Genomic DNA, 21,023 nt, shown 5'->3' with positions numbered 1-21,023 from the left:
GAAAGGTACTACAGTATAACAACATTTAAAAAACACTTGAACAGATACATGGATAGAAAAGCTTTCGATGGGTATGGAGCAAATGCGGGAAAATGGTATGGCCTGTTTCGACGCTTTGTAACTCTGTGACACTATTGCATTATATACTGTTTTATTTTCCAATTATAACTTGGCCTCCTCATGATTTAGTTGTGCAACTATAAAAGCTTTTGTTCTACAACAAACGTGTGAATGAATTGAGTATATTTAGAACTTTAAAATTAATTGTTTACCAAACAAATTTGAAAATTGCACAAATAAAAAGATTCAAATGTGCAAACTTATACATTTAAAGCTAAAAAAAAAATAATTCCTAAAATTGCAAACTTAACTAACTACATAGTCAGGTTCAAGGCAAAACAAAATTATCACCATCTTCTTGTTAATGAGGGTTGGTAATTAAAATGTGTTTTAACCACTATATCACATTCAAAACAATTAAAATTAATTATGAAATCATTGCACCAAATTGTTCGATACCAATTTTTTTCATTGCTTTAATTTTTCTTTTATAAAGTGTGAAGGAAGTTTAGAAGCACCATAGAAATGATTATCACAAAATACTTTGTAACTCATTATTTTTCTACAACCAGAAATGTAAGAGTTCTCAGGTTTCCTTTGATACCATGGTGGTTATTTCTTTTTTATTTTGGAATACCTCAAACTGAGTTTCATAAATTGTTCCAGCAATTTGACAACGTGGAAAGCTAAAATGTCCGAATGTGTGATTTCTAGGGGAATTTGAAGGGATGATGTTCCATTTTCCTGAACCCCACAGTATTCTTTGGGATATTGTCAGAAATTGGATTCTGCTGTTGAAAATCTTGGTGATTTTGTGGTGCATAGTGCACATAACACACATTGTTGGAGAAGTGGGGCAAACAAAGTCATAGAGTTACACAGCATAGAAACTTGGACAACCTGGAAAAAATTTCCGTCTTGAGAAGGAACAGGTCAACTTCTACAGCAGTACCAGGGGACAAACCTACAGTAATTTGAAATTCAGAAATGGAACCAAACTAACCTCATCCTCCAGCTCTCTTGCCCTCCCCCCCTCTCTCCTTTAATTGTCTAGGTAGTTTAGTAACTTTCCACCAATGAGAAAGTCACACAAGAGGCAAGGCAGTTTACTCAATTTTGGTCTACAACGTTTCAAAAAAGTTAGTACTTGTGAGTTTCCCAACAGTTATGAAATCCTGAACCTATCACCTCTTTCACAATTCCTTGCCGGAGTTGCTGCCACATACTCTTGACTGTACCATTTTGTTATTACATAAATAAATATACAATAGATGCAGGAGTAGGCCATTCAGCCCTTCAAGCCAGCACCGCCATTCAATGTAATCATGGCTGATCATTCACAATCAGTACCCCGTTCTTGCCTTCTCCCCATATCCCTTGATTCCGTTAGCCCTAAGAGCTCTATCTAACTCTCTTTTGAATGCATCCAGTGAATCGGCTTCCACTGCCTTCTGAGGCAGAGAATTCCACAAATTCACAACTCTCTGGGTGAAAAAGTTTTTCTTCATCTCAGTTCTAAATGGTCTATCCCTTAATCTTAAACTGTGGCCCCTGGTTCTGGAGTCCCCCAACATCGGGAACATGTTTCCTACATCTAGCGTGTCCAATCCTTTAATAATTTTATATGCTTCTATAAGATCCCCTCTCATCCATCTAAACTCCAGTGTATATACAAGCCTAGTCACTCCATTCTTTCATCATATAGCAGCCCCGCCATCCCAGGAATTAACCTTGTGAACCTACGCTGCACTCCTTCAATAGCAAGAATGTCATTCCTCTGTTAAGGGCCTGTCCCACTTGCCGATTTTTCCGGCGACTGCCAGCATCATTGACTGACGTATCAGGTCACCGAAAGATTTGCGGCGTGATGTGGCGTGATGACGTCTGACGCGCTGTGTTTTTTTTCAAGTGTCGCAACATTGTTTTTGTCGTCGCTGGATTTTGAAATGTTCAGAAATTTTGGCGACACTGATATGATGCCGGCAGTCGCCGAAAAAATCATCAAGTGGGACAGGCCCTTAATTCTGATTTACAGTTTAGTCTTTTTTGCACCACTCCAGATTGTACAACTAACTTTGCACTATTCTGCTGTTTTTCACTGGTATTTATTGTTGCATTTATCACTGCCATGTATACTGTTAACTTATATCAGAGTGATGGCAAGAGCAAAGTGTTGGAGGAGAGAAGGAACTACCCAAGATCCAAATCATACCACCACATCTGTGAACCACGGTGGTTGGGGGTGTTATGGCCTGGGCATGTATGGCTGCTGAAGGTACAATGATACAACTGCTGATGGTAGTAGCATAATGAAGTCTGAAGTGTATCGATACATCCTATCTGCTCAAGTTCAAACAAATGCCTCAAAACTCATTGGCCAGCGGTTCATTCTACAGCAAGACAGTGATCCCAAACATACTGCTAAAGCAACAAAGGAGTTTTTCAAAGCTAAAAAATGGTAAATTCTTGAGTGGCCAAGTTAATCACCCGATCTGAACCCAAGTGAGCATGCCTTTCATATGCTGAAGAGAAAACTGAAGGGGACTAGCCCCCAAAACAAGCATAAGCTAAAGATGGCTGCAATACAGGCCTGGCAAAGCATCTCCAGAGAAGACACCCAGCAACTGGTGATGTCCATGAATCACAGACTTCAAGCAGTCATTGCATGCAATGGATATGCAACAAAATTTTAAACATGACTACTTTCATTTACATGACACTGCTGTGTCCCAAACATTATGGTGAAATGGGGGGACTATGTATAAACACTGCTGTAATTTCTACATGGTGAAACCAAAATGTATAAAAATGGCCTTAATTAAAATTTGACAATGTGCTTTGACAATTTGACAATTTAACCACATGCGATTTTTTTTTCTATTACAAATCTCAAATTGTGGAGTACAGAGGCAAATAAATAAATGATGGGTCTTTGTCCCAAACATTATGGAGGGCACTGTAGACACCGTTCCCACTAGCAACTTCTATGCCCTTTGGAAACTACATTGTGAGGAAAATGGGAATCATGGGCAGAATGAAGAAAACCAGGCCCAAGTCGAGAGTCCCCGCGGATGGACCGTGCCGGTTCCCCTAGACTAGGGGTGTGGCCTGGGTCCCCGGTGGGATTTCTCGCCGGCCTCGCTTGACCGAGCAGCCATAGGCCTTATGGCACTGTTACTCTCCCCGATGGGCGACGCTGTGTCCCAACACATGGCTGAGAGGATGGTGGGACAGGCGCTCCCGCTCGCTTTACGGTGGGAGAATGTCTCTTTGGAATTGCAGGTGTCGACTACTGCTCGTGACAAAGAGTGGAGTCCGTGGCAAAAGCATGACGGACAGCGGGCGCGTCTCGGCATCTGGACAAAGACATTGCCTGATCCAGCCGTGCCATATTCGCCCTTTGAGTGACAGTTGTTTGCATGTTACTTGGCACTCCTTCCTACCGAACACCCTACGGCGGGTGGCATAGTGGCTATGGGCCCTCACCTACACATTATGACCTGGGTTAAGTCCACCAACGTCTCCCATAAGGAGGAACATGCACAGCGCTTCCCTTTTGTAAATGGAAATGGTGCATCTCTGATAAGGCGGAGAGAGAGGCCACGATGGTGTTCGCCGTCTGCATGAGGATGTCATGGCCCTCCCTTTGTCCGATGACAATAGTCCAGTCCTAGTGTACACCAACTCCTGGGCAGTTGCCAATGGTATTACTGTATGGATGACGCAGTGGAAGTCCCAGGGGTGGGAGAAACATGGTCTGCACCCACTAATGGCCGAGTATGATACCACATGGGAGATTCAGTCTTGAAACGGATCCCACTTTACCGGTAACAAAGTACAACAGTGGGCAGCTGGTAATGAGGTGCAGTGGACCCTCCACATCCCGTGTAATAAATTACTGAGTGAATCAAAACTGTTATCTGAATCTAGTGATTTATCGACAATTTCCTTCTGTTTTTGGCTACTACTGAAGTTTGTAGCTTGAGTCGAGACCATGTTCTGAAATTACGTCCATAAACCTCTCAATCTCCTTCTCTTTTCTTCCTTAAGCTGCACCTTTGACCAAAATAGTGCAGATCTTCCCAACCTCCATTCACTTTGTTTCTTTTGTCGTCGTAATGCATTTTGGAAAAATTTCCATGGTTAGAGGCAATGTATTAAAATGTAACTGCTGCTATAAATACATCAGTTTAAAAATGTACGTAAAACAGCTGAAATTAATAAGACTTACCAATAGTATGCATGTTCTGAATCACTGAAAAATAAAAGCAAAAGTTGAATCAGAACCTGGACTGTTATATTTATTTGGTTCATATATTTATTTAAATTCAACCTGTGAGATGTTCAAGATTGAACAACGGCAATTGGATCTGAGCAATTTCCCCACTTGCACCATGATTTAGTTGTTGAATTGCAAAAAATCTACAGCATTGAAGCAGAACATGTGGCCCATCAGGTCTAGATTACCTTTTATGATTTATGCAGCCTTCGCTCTGTCCTTGATTCATGTCAATCAAGGCAGGGTCACTGAAATCTGAAACACATTCATTGTGGGGAATAGGAACGCAAGCAACATTCGAGAACTTTTAAGTCGCCAAGAATCTAATGGAGGTGAGGAAGAAAATAGTGCTGGATCAATGAATGGTACCAAAAAGCCAATAGATCCCTATGGCCTGATAAGGTATATCTAAAGTATTAAAGAAGGTTGTCATGAAAATAATGGATGCAACGGTTATCATTTCCCAAAATTCCATAATTCCATAACAGCGGGAGAGAGAAAACAAGGAAACTACAGGAAATGCTGGAGGCTCTTGTAAAATATATCAAAGCACTTGAAAATTGGTTTGGTTTGACAGATCTAAAGGAGTGTTTTTTAAAGTCTAATTAATGAAACAGATAAGGAAGAAACAATAGATGTGTAGTGTTTGGAATTTCAAAAAGCCTTTCATAAACTCCCACACAAAAGGTTATATAAACTAATGTGCGTGGCATTTGGGTTTTGAGGGAATGCATTAGCATGGATTCAAAATTATTCAACAGACAGGAAGCAGCAAGTTAGAATAAATGGGTCTTTTCTGGGGGATGGAATTTGTGGGGTACAGCAGGGTTCAGTGCTTCAGCATCAGGTGCAGGTCCACCACCGATTTTCCGGCACCCTTCGTTCCAGAGTTTTGCCGAACCAACTGAAGTCACATAATAATAATAATACAATACACCTCTGGCCCTCGAATTATATCCCTCTTGTATCTCTAAAGCATCATGAACTGCTAGAAATGTAAATAAAGCACATATTAAATGTAAAAAATAATTTTTATGGCAGAACTTGCAGTTCTTGCACGGGCAGCCCGGGTGCAAGTTAACGAATTGCCATAAGTCCCGATGAGGGTCAGATCGGGGGCTGCCCGTAGATGCTGTACAACGTGAAGTTATCAACTTCACTAGGGAAAACAATGGAAGATAGGAAGCGTTGATGTACAGAGACTTGGAGGAGAGATGGGTTTGGTTTGCTGATGTTCACCGCTGTGGTTAACATTTGTAGATGGGACCGAACTGTTTGGTAGACAGGAGGAAGCACAGTTGGTGACCAAGTGATTGTGTGATGGGTTATCAGCAAGTTTCCAGCAAGGAGAGAGAGCAGAGCAGCAGTGGGAACGTTTAAAAGAGCACTGTTCGATCATTGGCTCATTGAGAGACACAACAGCGAACAAGTAAATGGACACCCTGGTGGGAGTTGCCATGTTGAGGCAAAGTTCTGTGATTTCGGGTAAGTGCTGAGGCTTTGATTCGAGTGGCTTTGGAACGGTCTTATACCTTTTTTCTTTAGTCTAAATGCAGTTGACATAGCAGTTAGGGCATGGGTATGGTCCTACTGCAGAATGTGGGTAGTCAGAGAAACTTCAAGTATTACTGAGGACGACATCTGTGAGATGTGTCCATGAGAGCTGGATCAAGAGCTGGATAACATCAGAATCATCTGGGAGAATGAGAGCATTATAGCTCGGAGTTATAATGAGGTGGACACAACTAAGGTGCTGTTAAAAAGTAGATAGGTGAGCAGGAATGTTCTGTGGCCATTCCCATCAAAAACTCATATATCGTTTTGATACAGTGGGGGGGGGGGGGGGGGGGGGGGAGATAACGTTAGAGGAGAAAGCAGCAGCAGCAGCCAGGTTTGAGGCACCAGGTCTCGCTGAGGCATAGTAGGATAGGGTGAGATTGTGAAATTAGGCAGGGATACAGTGAAAGGTCACACTATAGTTAGGGAGACCAACAGGAGATTCAGTGTTCAAAGGAGACTCCAGGATGGTGTGTTGCCTCCCTGGTGCCAGGTTCCAAGATTTCTCCGAGTCGCAGCGAAACATTTTCAAGGAGGAAGGGGTGGGGGGGGGGGGGGGGGGGGGGGGGGTAGCAGCCAGATTGTCCCAGACCAGAAAGGAGGCAGATGGGAAGTTGGGGGCAATTACTGTAATCAGAGAGAGCAATATTGGCAGACAGGACAGACAGGTGGGCAGCAAAGAAAGAGGAAAGGCAGTAGTTTAAACTATATTTATCTCAATGCTAGTGGCTTAATAGCGGATGAACTCAGGGCAGCATTGGGATATAACAGCAATAATGGAAACAAGGTGGGAATGGCAGCTCGGCATTCCATGTTCAGGCATGATAGAGGACAGGGGAGTTGCCCTTCTTGATTACGGTGGACATAACTACAGTGCTCAGAGAAGATATTCTTGGGGGAATCATCCAGAGGTTATAGGGGCACAACTTAGAAACAGGAAGGGAATGATCATTTTGATGTGTCTCCCAATAGTCAGCATTACAGAAGCAGATGTCTAGCGAGATTGCAAATAGCAGTAAAAACAATAACATAGTATTAGTGGGAAAGTTCAACTTCCCTAATATTAATTGCTTCTTCCATACTGTAAATGGCAGCATTCGGAAGCTTGTCCAAGAAGAGACTACAGAGTGTAGAATATTTAACTGTCATATGTATTGAAATGGCACAATGAAATTCTTGCTTGCAGCATTATAAGTTCATAAGTTATCAGAGCAGAATTAGGCTATTCTACTTCGCCATTCAATCATGGCTGATCCATCTTTCCCTCTCAACCCCATTTCTCTGCCTTTTCCCGATTAACCGTGACAAACTAACTAATCAAGAAATTAATTAGCGTAGAGTAACTAGAGTACCAAGTTATCCCACCCCCCACCCCCACCACTGTATCAATTGAACTGAGTAAACACAGTACTCAGTAAATAACAATGAAAACAAAAATCAATAAATAAACCTCAATATTAGTGCAAAATAAAATTAAAGCCTGAAGTCCCTAGTGCAAAAAACCACTAAGAATGTCTTCAACTAAGAACTCTATTGTAGGTTAGTTAGTGGTTGTAGTGTTCAATAGCCTGTGAAGAAGCTGTTTCTGAAGCTCAGTCACAGTTTTCAGACTCCTCTACCTTCTTCCCGATGGCAGGAGTGAAATGAGGGTGTAGCCAAGATGGTGTGACCACCCTGATGATGCTGGCTGCCTTTTTGAAGTAATGCCTCCTGCAGATCCCTTTGACAATTGGAAGATCAGTACCCATGATGGATCAGGCAATGTCCATCACTTTTTGTAATTGTTTCGGGCCGTTCAAGTTGCCAAACTTGGCAGTAATGCAACCAGTCAATATCCTCTCTACCACACACCTGTAGAAGTTCAAGAGACTATTCGTTGACATACCGAAACTCCACAGTCTTCCAAGAAAGTAGAGGGTTGATGGGTTTTCTTTATGATTGCATCCATGCGTTTGTTCCAGGACAGATGTTCAGAGATATGCACGTCCAGGAACTTGAAGTTGTTGACTCTCTCCACCACCGACCCACCAATGAAGACAGGTTTGTAGATCCTCAGACTTCCACTTTTAAAATCAACAATCAGCTCCTTGCATTACTGATGCTGAGAGCAAGCTTGTTCTGGCATTCTGATGAATTTAATGATGCACCTGGAACAGTGTCCGGCTACACAGACATGGGTATAGAGTGAATAAAGCAGGGAGATGAGCACGTAGCCTCATGGTGCCCCTAAGCTGACAGTTATAGGGAAGAAAGTGTTGTTGTAAATACATACTGAGTGTGGTATGTTGACGAGGAAGTCATTGCGAAGGGATGTGCAGAAACCCAGTTCCCTGAGCTTGGTAACATGTTTGCAGGAAAAGATGGTGTCGTTAGACAATAGCCTGATGCACAGCATATGTTTTTATTGTCCACGTGATCTGGCACAGAGTGGAGACCCAGTGAGATTGCATCTCGTTGATCGAAGATATTTCCTCAATACATATATAGAGAGCCCTGCCAGAGAGCAAAACCAAAATGTGTTCTCTTCTTAGGAAACGAGATAGGCATAACTGAAGTGTCAATGGGGCAAAACTCTGGGACCAGTGACTATAATTATATTCATTTTTAAGTAGTTTGGAGAAAGATCAGACTGGCCCACAAGTTGAGGACCTAAACTTTCTGGAGTGTTTTGGCAGGAATTCGCAGAGGTCCATTAAGAGAGTCTGTTTACAGTTGTGAATGGCTGATAAGTGGGAGGCTTTCAATAGTGAGATAACAAGACTAAAAGGCCAGCATGTTCCTGTTAGGGTGAAGGGCAAAGCTGGCAGGGAACCCTGGTTAATAACAGGGTCTGGTTGAGGGTCTGGTCAGGAGAAAGGAGGAGGCATACATCAGATTTAGGCGGCCAGGATCAACCGAGGTACGCTATTGTTTGTTACCTACATTAATGATTTGGATGACAATATAGTTAACATGTATGGTAATTTTGCAGATGACAATTTACAACACAATCTAGATCAGTTGTGAAGTTGGGCCAAGGAATGGAAAATCGTCTTTAAATCTGTGTGAGGTGTTGCATTTTTATATGTCAAACCAGGCTGGGCATTATACAGTAAATAGAGAACCCTGGTGAGTATTACAAAACAGAGATCTGGGAGAACAAGTGCAAGTGGCAAGTCAGATGGGCAATGTGGTGAAAGAGATATTTGACATACCTGCCTTCATTGGGAAGGATATGGAGTACAAAATGTTGGTACATCATGATGTAGATATTAATTAAGTGATTGGTGAGACCACACATGGAGTACTGTGTGCAGTTGTGATCGCCCAACTCTAGGGTCATTAGGTTGGCACGGGTGCAAAGAGATTCACCAGGATGTTCCCTAGGCTTGCAGGCTTGAATTATAAGGAAAGGTTGGATAGCTGGGACTTTTTTTGTGTGGACCAGGTTGAGGGGTTATCTTAGAAATCATAGAGCGATACTGCGTGGAAACAGGCCCTTCGGCCCAAGTTGCACACCGCTAAACATGTCCCAGCTACACTAGTCCCACTTGCCTGCCTCCATATACAGTACCTTACAGTTTCTTAAATATTGGGATAGTCGCAGCCTCAACTACCTCCTCTGACAGCATGTTCCATACACCCACCACCCTTTATGTGAGGAAGTTACCCCTCAGATTCCTAATATTTTTTTTCCATTTCACCTTAAACCCATGTCCTCTGGTCCTTGATTCCCCTAATCTGGGCAAGCGACTGTGTATCTACCCGATCTATTCCTCTCATGATTTTGTACACTTCTTTAAGATCGCCCCTCATCCTCCTGCACACCATGGAATAGAGTCTCAGCCCAATCAACCTTTCCCTATAGCTCAGACCCTCTAGTCCAGGTTGTGGATCAAACAGTATTGCTAATTTGATCCGTGTCTGGTTTTGCTGCAGATGACCTGATCCATAATCCATGTCCAGGTTTCCACACCACCACAACCTAGTGGCATGCGGGCAGCCATGTTCAACCTACGATCTCGAGCCTACAGTACTCATGGCAGTGGTCTCTGTTTGTATCCTAATTAAAATACTTGTTATGATATACAATGACTCTGTATCAATAGTACTGTGCACACTGGCGCAACATCCTCGTAAATCTTCTCTCTACCCTTTCCAGCTTGACAACATATTTCCTATAACATGGTGCCCAGAACTGAACGCAATACTCACAAATGCAGTCTCACCAACATCTTATACAACTGCAACATAACCTCCCAACTTCTATACTCAATACTCTGACTGATGAAGGCCAATGTGTTAAATCCCTCATCTTCGTGAGGGGTACAAAATTATGAAAGGCATGGATAAAGTAGATTGAAGAAGGGTTTCCATCCAAAAAATCATCAGTCCATTCCTTTTATAGATGCTGCCTGACACGCTGAGTTCCTCCTGCACTTTGTTTTTTTGCTCAAATCCCAGCATTTAGTTTCTTGTGTCTTCATGGGACAAGCTCATATTTTCTTCTTTAACTTATGAAGAAACTGATTTCATTGAGTGCATGAAAGCTGCTGTAGGTATGGTTCATAGTCAGTGGGGCACATAGAATTTAGACATCCAAAAGTGACTGTTGCTGGACATCGGAGATCCACAGATGGTTTCGCACATCAGATCTATTGGTGATCCTGGACGAGAGCTGCAGACTTCATGCAGCTCATATAAAGTCCCACTTTCCTGTAACTTTTTATTTTTCCCTGGTTAGATTGCACGGTGGAGAAAAAATATGATGCTACATAGCATAGAAACAAAGAACTACAGGTGCTGGTTTATACCAAAGATAGATGCAAAGTGCTGGAGTAACTCAGCTGGTCAGGCAGCATCTCTGGAGAAAAAGGATGGTTGGCGTTACAGGTCGCGAACCTTTTTTAGAATCTGAAGACGGGTCCCGACCCTGAAACATCATCTATCCTTTCTCTCCAGAGATGCTGCCTGACCCGCTAAGTTACTCCAGCACTTTGTGTCATCTTTGATACTACATAGTAATATTTCTGGACGTGAATATGTTTACCATCCTTAAATATATTTTCAATAAGCATTAAGAGAGAGTGGATGAAGGAAATGTAGTGGGAGTGGGTGTACTGCTTTAAAATGTGTTATTTAAGAGCTTTGCGACAAAAAGAACTATACGATGAATTGAGCAGAACACGACGACAGGACACATACAAAGAGCGAGCCAAGGAAATTACATCATGCTCCACAGGGCCACTTTTGTTTACTGAAGCATACAGTGTATGTACTGAGAAATTCCGGGAATAATATTTAAATTTCCAGACATCATGAATTATGGCTTGATACAAACTATATTTAACATTGTTAGAGCACAAGGCAGATTTGGAAGCTAATCAAATCAGTAACAATGCATTTTAAAGGAAAGAAAAATTACGCAGAGTGTTTTAAAAATTAGAGTAGGAAAAAAAAATGACCACAGTGAATGGTGAAGATGTCAAAGATCAGGAAGTGGAGTAACATTACTTGGATATGCGAATTCTTAAATTATTTTTAAAAAAAGAGACAAAACAGTATATTAAAAATATCTATTAAAAAGCAAATGTACTCTTCTGATGAAGGGTCACAGATCCAAAACATTGACTGTATCTCTTTCCACAGATAATGCCTGACCTGCTGAGTTTTTCCAGCAATGTGCTTTTATTTCAGATTTCCAATATTCGCAATGTTCTCGATTTTCAAAAGTAATCATTGGGGTTTTAAACCATCGGCAGAATGGGGCCACCTAGGAAAAAGCTATTTGTCCATCTTGCCAATCACAACTGGTTCACATTCAGGATTGAAATGAAAAGATTTAGATCATTAGAATCCTTTAAATCTGTACATATGTTGATGAAAGCTTCCAACAAGTTCAAACAAATGGGTGCTTCTCCAGGCAGTGACTGGTGGGTTGCCACAAGGATCAATGCTTGGGCCCCCAGCTAATCATAATATTTTATTAGAATGAAAGATCAAAATGAATCATTTCTAATTATACAGGCTGCCCTCAGGAATGCGCACTGTGAGGAGAATGTGAAGAGATTCCAGTGGAATTTAGAAAAGTGGAGTTACTAAATGCATTGGAGATGCAGTATAAAGTGTAAAAATCAAAGATTCCAAAATAGAAAGTTAGATTATCAGGATAGCATGCAATGTTTTAGGAAAAGGTGCAAAGAGAAGTGGGTGCTTAAAATGTAGGTCACCGAAGGCAAATGCAGCAAGCAGTTAAGAAGGCAAACTGTGCATTGGCCTTCATTGCAAGAAGATTTGAGTATAAAAGCAAGGATATCTTTATGCATCTGTTCACGTCCTTGGTGAAACCCCATTTCGAGTTGTGTGCAGAGTTTGGTCTTCTTATCCGAGGAAGGATGTTTCTGCCAAATAGGATGTGCAACAAAGATTCTTTGGGAAGATTCTTGCACTAAGTACTCTTTACCTTTTAACTGTACTCTGTGGATGGTTTGATTGTAATCAGGAGGACCAGAGGACATAGGTTTAAGATGAAGGGGAAAAGATTTAATAGGAATCTAAGTGGTAACTTTTTCACACAAACGTGGTGGATGTATGGAACAAGCTGTCAGAGGAGGTAGTTCCCAACATTTAAGAAGCAGCTAGATAGGTGCATGTATAGGACAGGTTTGAAGGGATAAGGACCAAATGCTGGCAAGTGGGACATGTTGGCCGGTGTGACAAGTTGGGCCGAAGCGCCTGTTTCCGCACTGTGTCACTCTATATATAGCCCTTTCTTTGACTGGCTAGCGAACAATAAAAGCTTTGCACTGTACCTCAGGACACATGACTAATAATAATACAAATAATAAATAATAAACAACGAACGAAATATGAGATGAGATTGGATAATTACATCGACATTCACTGGAACATAACAAACAAGAAGGGATCTCTTAGAGCAAGGGTTCCCAACCTGGAGTAAATTTACCCCCAGGAAGTAAATTTCACCTACCCAGGGGGGAAATTTGATAATTCTGGATTTGTACATTTTTTTCTCAATGACTGACTGTGTTTGGTTCTGGTATACTGGTATCTGTTCATCATTAGTTGTTCATAAATAAGTGAAATAACATTGTTATGCGCTATTAAAGTTGTCTGGGGTAAACGGGACGATAAAGGTTGGAAACCTGTCTTAGTCATAAAATTCCTCTGCATGGAAACAGACCCATGGCCCACCATGTCCATGCTGACCAAGTTGCCTAACCAAGATAGTCCCACCTGACTGCAGAAGGCCCACTTGTTTCCAATCTTTCCTATCTATGTACCTGTCCCTGTCCCATGTGACTTTTAAATGCAATAATTGTCCCACATACAGCTTCCTACACTCTAGGGACAAAAATCCTAGCTTGCCCAGGTTCTCCTTATAATTTAAACCCTTCAGTCCCAGTATCATCCTTGTGAATCTTCACTGCATCATTTCCAGTTTAGTGGCATCCTTCCGATCACAATATGAGCAGAACTATACATTGTACTCCAAATATGGCCTCACTAATATCTTGTACAGCTCCGTTACATGATGTCCCAACTACAGTGCTCCCCCTCACCGATAAAGGCAAGTGTGCAAAACACCTTCATCATACTTACCTATGTCCAGACTTTCATGAACCTATGTACCTCCACCTCTAGATCTCTCTGTTCGACAGCACTCTCCAGGACGTGAAATGTGTAAAAGTCTTATAAGACTAGATGTAGAAAGAATTTTCCCAATGGCAGCGGTGTCCTGGACCAGTGGGTCACAGCCTCAGGAACTGAGATTTGGAAGTAATTCTTCACCAGGATGGTGCTGAACTGTTGAATTATCTACCACTGAAGACCCAAGTCCATAAATACAATCAAGAAGAAGGTATTTGTATAAATGCTGAAGGAATCAAGAAAACGGCTTACTGAATTGATTGAAATTTTATGCTCATATTAAATGGTGGAACAGGCATAAAAGGAGACCAATTACTTACTCCTGTTCCTATGTTCAATGTTTCTAAGTAGTTGGAATGAAACAACTAGTTAAAAAATAAACCAAACTATATTTTTGCTTTTCACGACAACTAGTTTAGAGCAGGAATTAGAGACCAGGAAACTCAGAAAGACAATTATTTGGCATTAGAAATATTCTTGACTCATTGAATTGAACATTAAAAAAAAGCATTACAATGGAAAGGCAAAACAAAAAGAATATTCTTGATTTATAGAACAGGACATTAAAAGAGTAAAACATCAATACTAATAGATTCTAACTTAGAATACAAGCAGAGTGTGAGAGTGTGTAGGTCTAATTCCTCAGGAGGCAAATTCACAAATTTAGCATAGAATGAAAGAGAAAGATTGTTCCAAAACCATCAAAAATATTGTCCCCTTTATTTCACCACCATTTTAAAGAATAAAAGGATAGTACCTTCTTCGATAATAAAGTCTTCTGATATGGGGACTATTTTTTCCAATGAAACATCGTCAGCAATGATTGCCATTCTTCTGTGAGTGTACATAAAAATTCTAAACAAAAATAAAAGTTGGAGTTTAAAATCTGAATAGATGCATTTGAACATTGCTAAAACAATAAATATCCTGAGTCTGATGAAGGGTCACAACCCTAAACATCGCCTAGCAATCTAGCCTGATCCACGGAGTTTCTCCAGTACTTTGTGTTCCACGCAAGCTTACAGCATCTGCAGTTCATTGGTCTCCAATAAATATCCTGTCATTCTTTAAAAATAATTCCCAAAAAATGGCTTTCACCATCAAGACCAGTGTTAAGTGTTTATTGCCAGTTAAGTAGAGAATATTTATCTTGAGTAGGACGGAACCGCAGAAGATGGTTTACACCGAAGATACACACAAAATGCTGGAGTAAATCAGGTCAGGCTCTGGGGAAAAGGAATCAGTGACATTTCGTGTCAAAATCATTCTTCAGATGTATATTTCTCTTAACTTTGAAAGCACTGAGTTGCTTGGTGTGGGAATTGCAAAATGACGGTAAGATCTCATCACAAGAAAAGCACTGATGTACAGAAATATCTTTGGAACCAAGAGCACACATTCCAAAAGTGGCAACAGAAGTATATAGAGTGGTAAAAAAGGTGTACAGTATACTTGCCTTAATCGGTCAGGACACTGAATATAAGAGTCAGGAAGTCATGATACAGCTTTATACGACTTTGGTTAGCCTCATTTGGAATATTGTGTGCAGTTCTGGTCGGCCCATTATGAGAAGGATGTGGATGCTTTGGACAGGATGAATAGGGAATGATTGGGACCTGTGGATTGCAAGACCACGAATGATGGATAAAAGAAGTGTGTCAGTCAAGGATTGTAAACGATGGGAAATGCAGGTCAGTACTGTGTGATGGAAGTGTCTCAAAGAGATGGCAAGAGTAAACTTAAAAGAACCAACCTTCTCAGAGAGGCCAGCATAAAATTGCATTGCTACAGAGAAAGCAGTATCATTAAAATCTACAAGGTGCCAATGTAAGGCATAGTTTGAGCTCCTGTGGATTAATTTCTCCTGGCACACTCGAAATGAGCACTGATACCTGGTGCATTTCCAACGTGGAAACATGCAAGTGATATTTATGACAGGAAGTGCCAGAACCAACACTTTTTGACACCAAACTATTACAATAACATTTTGTTCTAAAAGACACAGTGCTTAACACGAAAATAACAGTTCTTTTTGAGGTAATTTTTAATTCCCTTACGCCCCCCAAAAAAATCTATTTCAACATTAATTATTTTAGTAAAACTGTTAAACTGAAAGCAGAATGAATTAAGCTATTACTGTGTGATTGATACGTAACAATCACCTTTGCAACTGAACTGATGCTTTTTATAATTGGTAGCTTCTTAAAATAGGGCTCTTCTATTACAATTTGATTTTTCTTTACTCCAAATTATCTGCTTCCATTTATCCCGGGCAGATAATACTTGAATAATACTGACCCAGTAAAAATAACATAGTTAGGCGAATGTAAAAGGGCACTAAGTCAAAATCAACATACAATTTGAGGACCCTAAATTATACTGGGCTACAGAGTATCTCCGATTAACAAAATCCTCCAGATTTTAGCAACTCTCACCTTACGATATGTTGAGGTCATTAAAACCCTGAATTATCCATCGTTGAAAAGTACCTCTAGAACCTCCTGTACCTGCACTCCGGCCACCCGTGAGCCATAACCATTGACCCAGCAAACTAGGGGCCTTCAACTCAGCTGGATTTCAAGCCCATGTTCCAGACTGAAAGTCTAAAGAAGGGCCCCGACCCAAAATGTTACCCATCAATGTTCTCCAGAGATGCTACGTGATCTGCTGAGTCACTCCAGCATTGTGTGAATTAACCAGCAACTACAGTTGTTAGTTTCGACTACTTATACAATGATTACTTGGTTACAGGGGACAATCAGCAATAATGGACCATTACCTCACCACCCCCCCACGGTCTGTTATAATGAGGGGTTATTGTATTATTGTTTGCTTGTTTTTTAATATATATAAATAAATAACTTTTTAGTTGCCTTTTGTGGTGTTTATAGAGTACTATGTTTTCCTGTCTGTTGTAAGAATTTAATTCTTCTGTTTTGGGGCACATGACAATAAAATACTTTCTAACCTTAACTTTATAATATCACTTGTAATCTTAAAATTGGATTGCTTTCTTCAAGTACATTTCTTAAAGCCTAAATTCGTCATTAATTGTTAATTCTGAAATATTAGTGTCAGGTGACTGTTATGTAGACAATATTTAAACAGAGTGACAATAGATATGAACTTTGAAAATAAAGAACTTACGCAAATTCATTGCTGCATTCCACCAGTCCTATAATACGGCTTTCATTTGATTCTCCAACTAACACAGTACCTTGCACCGCATACAGAACATTGTGAAGGAAAAACAATCTCATTGCAATTTATGTTTAAGAAATATAGTACTTTTAAAGCACAAGTCCCGTCAATAGCCGTCAAAATTTTTACAATCCAAAGCTAGAATTATACGCAGCCTTTTGCTCAGACAAAATCTTCCCTTGATGCTAAGTGGCAGACCTAGTCCAGCCAATGCCTCACGGTGCTAGAGACACTGGGTTCAATCCTGACCTCGGGTGCTGTCAGTGTGGCGTCCCTCTGGGTTTCCTCCAGGTGCTCCAGTTTTCTCCCACATCCTAAAGATCTGTGGGTAGATACCCCATAGTAAATTACCCCTAGAGTGGTGGAATAATCTGGAGGGAGGTGATGGTAATACGGGGAGGGTAAAACAAAATGGAACTGATGTAGGATTTATATAAACGGGTGGTTAATGATCAGCAAAGTGTCTGTTTCGTGCTATATCTCTACTGAGGAAGGCTGAGGTAAAGATGCAAGATCCGTACTGTTGTCTAGATTAATTAAAACCAGTTACTTTCTGCTATCTACTAATGCTTGAGCCGGTTTTCATGTGTAGTGTACTTGTTCACAAAATACAAACCATGCACAAATACATTATACCATATCCACATATGGACATTCTATCAAAACAAATCAGCACAAAACAAATCAGTACAATTTCCAGCATGGGAATGTCAAAGGTGAGGAGGCATAACTTTAAGAGGGGCAAAGTTTAATGGAGATGTGCAGGGCAAATTGTGTTACACAGGAGTGGTTGGTGAACGCAGATATGATAGCGCTGTTAAATTAGATTGGCACGTAAATATGCAGGGATGGAGGGATATGGATCAGACGGAGATTAGTTTAATTGCATCATGTTCAACAGATATTGTGGGCTAAAAGGTCTGCTCCTGTGCTGCATTTTTCAATGGTCAAGTGCACAACTATCCCTGGCAGTTCTTTTTAGGTAACATATACATTAATACATTTTGGGAGTAACTACATTTAAACGTTTTGATTTACTGATACAGTACGAGTCCACACTGTTGATCAGCCATCCATACTAGTTCTTGGTTATCCCACTTTTGCATCTATTCTCTATACTGGGGACAATTTACAGAGCTAATTTTTGTTTCAATGCTTCAGAATACCCTTTTGTTCTAATTATTGGGGTTCTAATTTAATGGGGGTCTAATTTTAGAGAGGTTATAATTTAAAGAGGGGTGGGTAATTTAAAGGGGTCTATAAATATAAAGGGGGCTATGATTTATAGGGAGGGATATAATATAAAAGGGTTCTAACAGGGCTGGGATCCCACTGCCCGACCCTCCCTGTTCATCCCTCTCCCCTCTGGATAGTTCGCCCCCGTTGCCCGGGGATGAGCAGGTCGGTGGGAGCAGATGGAAGGGGACTCAGTGCAATAGCCCGACTAGGAAGCCGCGACCTCCGCCCCAAGGATACTGCCCGACACTCATGTTCGGGCTCCAGTGTCGCCTGCACAACTCCCGACCGGTCCATGGCGGCCCCGGCCCGGCTCAGGCTGCCTGGCAACGGCGACCCCGGCTCAGGCTGCCTGGCAACGGCGACCCCGGCTCAGGCTGCCTGGCAACGGCGGCCTGGCCGCGCCCCAGCACCGGGCGCGCGACAGCACTGGCACATTATCCCGGGAACGGCACCGAGCAAAACTCTGCTGCAACTCCTCGCCGCCTCCTGCAGTCCTTCCTTTGGATCTGTAACCCCCTCGGGGCTCACTCCGCTCGCTCCCTAGAATCCGCTTTTCCAAATCTCCGTCGCCCTTTTAAAAAAAATCCTACTCCGTCCGCCCGTTGCAATTCTTCTCAGTTTCTGCTCACACTCGCATTCCTTCGCCTGGGTTATGCGGTTTTATTTGCAAGCAACGTTCCGAGCTTCCTTTTTATTTAAAAATAAAGTTGTACTTTCCTCTGCTCTTGCTAAATCCTGCCACGAGTTATTAGTCCACACATGCCCCAGATATAACGGTGGAGAAGTTCGGCTGCCACGTTTGATTCAGAACGCCAAACCTTGTCCGAACAGCCGGAAATCGACTCACTGCTCTTTATCCCCTTTGCCCCGCACTGTTGCAGTCACAAACTTTGCTTCATTGTGCATTTCTTTCAGGGAATACAGTGCTTTGAAAAATATCGTGACGTTGCTCGTTGGTAACATTAAAGGGCGAATAGCATTTGTCTTGGTTCTCATCCCCGTTCTGAGTATATTACGTTCCTTTCTGTTACTATGGAAAATGTTTTACATTATGTTCCATCCAAGTTACGATAGAAAGTGGGCATTGTGCGACCATAACTGACTTCACCTCACGATGAAAGGAAGGTCTTTGATGAAGCATTTGAAGGGACTGGGACAAGGCAGGCACTGGCTTGAGGAACTCCCAGTGAGATCCAGGAACTGAAGTCCTGGCCTTCTTCCAGTGGTCGTCTCAGCTGGATGGCAGATAAAAACAGGAAATGTTGGAAACGCTCAGCAGGTCAGGCAGCATCTGTGTAAAATGAAACAGAGTGAGTGTTCCAGGCCAGAGGCCCTAGAACCCGCTGAATTACTCCAGCACTTTGTGTCTTTTTTGGTAAATCAGCATCCACAGTTCCTTGTGATTCCTTTTGGATAGTCTTCAGCGAAGAGGCTGAGGCAAGGAGGCTATGCTTATTCTGTTGTGTGTTTAATTTAAATATTTAAGTATAATGGCAGGGACGCTAGTGCAGTGCATATGCTGCATGATGTGGGAAGTCTGGTGTCACTGACCACTACACCTGTGTGAACTGTGTCCAGATGCAGCTCCTCAAGGACCAAGTTAGGGAACTGGAGCAGCAGTTGGATGACCTGCGGTTCATCTGGGACAACAAAAGCTTCCTGGACAGGACCTACAGTCAGATCGTCACTCCAAGAGTGCAGGAGGTGCGATGGGTAGGAACGGAAAGAAAGAGGATGAAGCGGGTGCAGGAGACCTCAGTGGAAGTTCCTCTTGCAAACAGGTACGCCCTCTTGGGCAGGGGCGGAAAACCCGGGGGCAGAGGGACACGTCCCCTCCATGTTTTGAGAGGTGGGGACATCCCCCCCAAGTTTTTGTAATCTGGATTTTAAAATCCGGTGAAATCTCTGCTTTCCGCGAGACAGTGGGGGTGGGACTGAGACTGATGATCGAGGGCGCCGATTGGAGGAGAGAGACGTCGGTCAGGAGGCAATGGGGGTGGGACATGATTCAGTGCGATGATTGGAGGAGGGAGACGTGGCACAGAGTGCGCCTCATCCGCAGCCAGGATCGATCCCGGCCGGGTCTCCGGCGCTGTCCTGTCCCCACCCGAGTACCCCCCCACCCCCAGGTGGCCAGAGAGGTCGGCAGCAAAGATCCTCCGCTATAGGATCTTTGGTCGGCAGTCAGACGGGCCAGCGCAGAGAAACAGCGCTAAACCCAGCTAACTCTGCCTGTCCCGCCAGGTGAGCTTACAACCCTTCCTGGACTTGCGGGAAATATGGCCAGAGCGGAGAAGCATCGCTGGTATCCCGTCAGTCCAGACAGGGCTGTAGTTAACCCGGTGAGACAGGCAGAGTTGAACTGCATTTAGCGCTGGATTGAGCCTCCGAAGCCTCGCGCGCGTGGCCGCCAAAAAAATTGTGTCGCCCGTCCCCTCCATGTTTTGATAGCGAGTTCCGCTCTTGCTCTTGGGAGCTGTCGGGGCAGACGACGCTTCCGGTCGGAGCGGCGGACAGGTCGGTGGCTCCATTCCTAGCGATGAGACTCGACCGGCGAGACTGACGTCGGGCAGTGCCATAGTGGTGGGTGACTCCATTGTCCGAAGTGCGGACAGGAGATTCTGTGGCGGCAGCGGGAGCGGATGCCGGGGTCCGGGCGGACGGGTGTGAGCTGAGGCCGAGGTTTGTAAACGTTGCTCCAACCCCCGGCCCCGCCCTCCCTGTATTGTTCACCGCGTCTCCCCGGGGGGAGAGAGTGGTGAGGCATGGCGACTGGAGGGGTGGGAGCGCTGTCCCGGGACCGTGAGGGAACGACCCCTCTCCCCCTTCTCCATTCCCCCTCACACCCCCTTCCACCCATCTACTCTCTCTCCCCCTCTACCCGGGGTAGATCTACCCGAGCCGAGAGTAGATTACTCTGGCTGGGAGCCCCCTTAGGCGCGGGGCCCAATTGGGAGCAATTGGTCCAATTGGCTTAAGGCCGGCCCTGCATATCTGGATGCATCACAGCTTGGTTTGCTGGTCAAGACTGTAAGAG

General features: G+C 42.9%; 1 protein-coding gene across 2 annotated transcripts in view; it reads right to left on the bottom strand.

Annotated features, from left to right (window-relative positions):
- inpp5b (inositol polyphosphate-5-phosphatase B) overlaps window positions 1–18,938 on the bottom strand; it is a 139,139-nt gene extending 120,201 nt beyond the window's left edge. The window contains exons 1-4 of one of the 2 annotated variants that reach the window (XM_033045465.1): window positions 18,224–18,938; window positions 16,694–16,773; window positions 14,304–14,380; window positions 4,292–4,315 (exon numbers count right to left, since the gene is read on the bottom strand). In XM_033045465.1, the coding sequence (XP_032901356.1) occupies window positions 4,292–4,315; window positions 14,304–14,380; window positions 16,694–16,773; window positions 18,224–18,280 (238 nt within the window). In that variant the 5' untranslated portion in view covers window positions 18,281–18,938. Of the gene's footprint in view, window positions 1–4,291; window positions 4,316–14,303; window positions 14,402–16,693; window positions 16,774–18,223 lie in introns of both variants that reach the window. The other variant, XM_033045464.1, reaches the window with a different exon arrangement.
- Window positions 18,939–21,023: the final 2,085 nt, after the last annotated feature.

This window comes from Amblyraja radiata, chromosome 27 (assembly GCF_010909765.2).
Source record: "Amblyraja radiata isolate CabotCenter1 chromosome 27, sAmbRad1.1.pri, whole genome shotgun sequence".
Classification (NCBI taxonomy): Eukaryota; Metazoa; Chordata; class Chondrichthyes; order Rajiformes; family Rajidae; genus Amblyraja; species Amblyraja radiata.
This window is presented reverse-complemented; position numbering and strand designations above follow the sequence as displayed.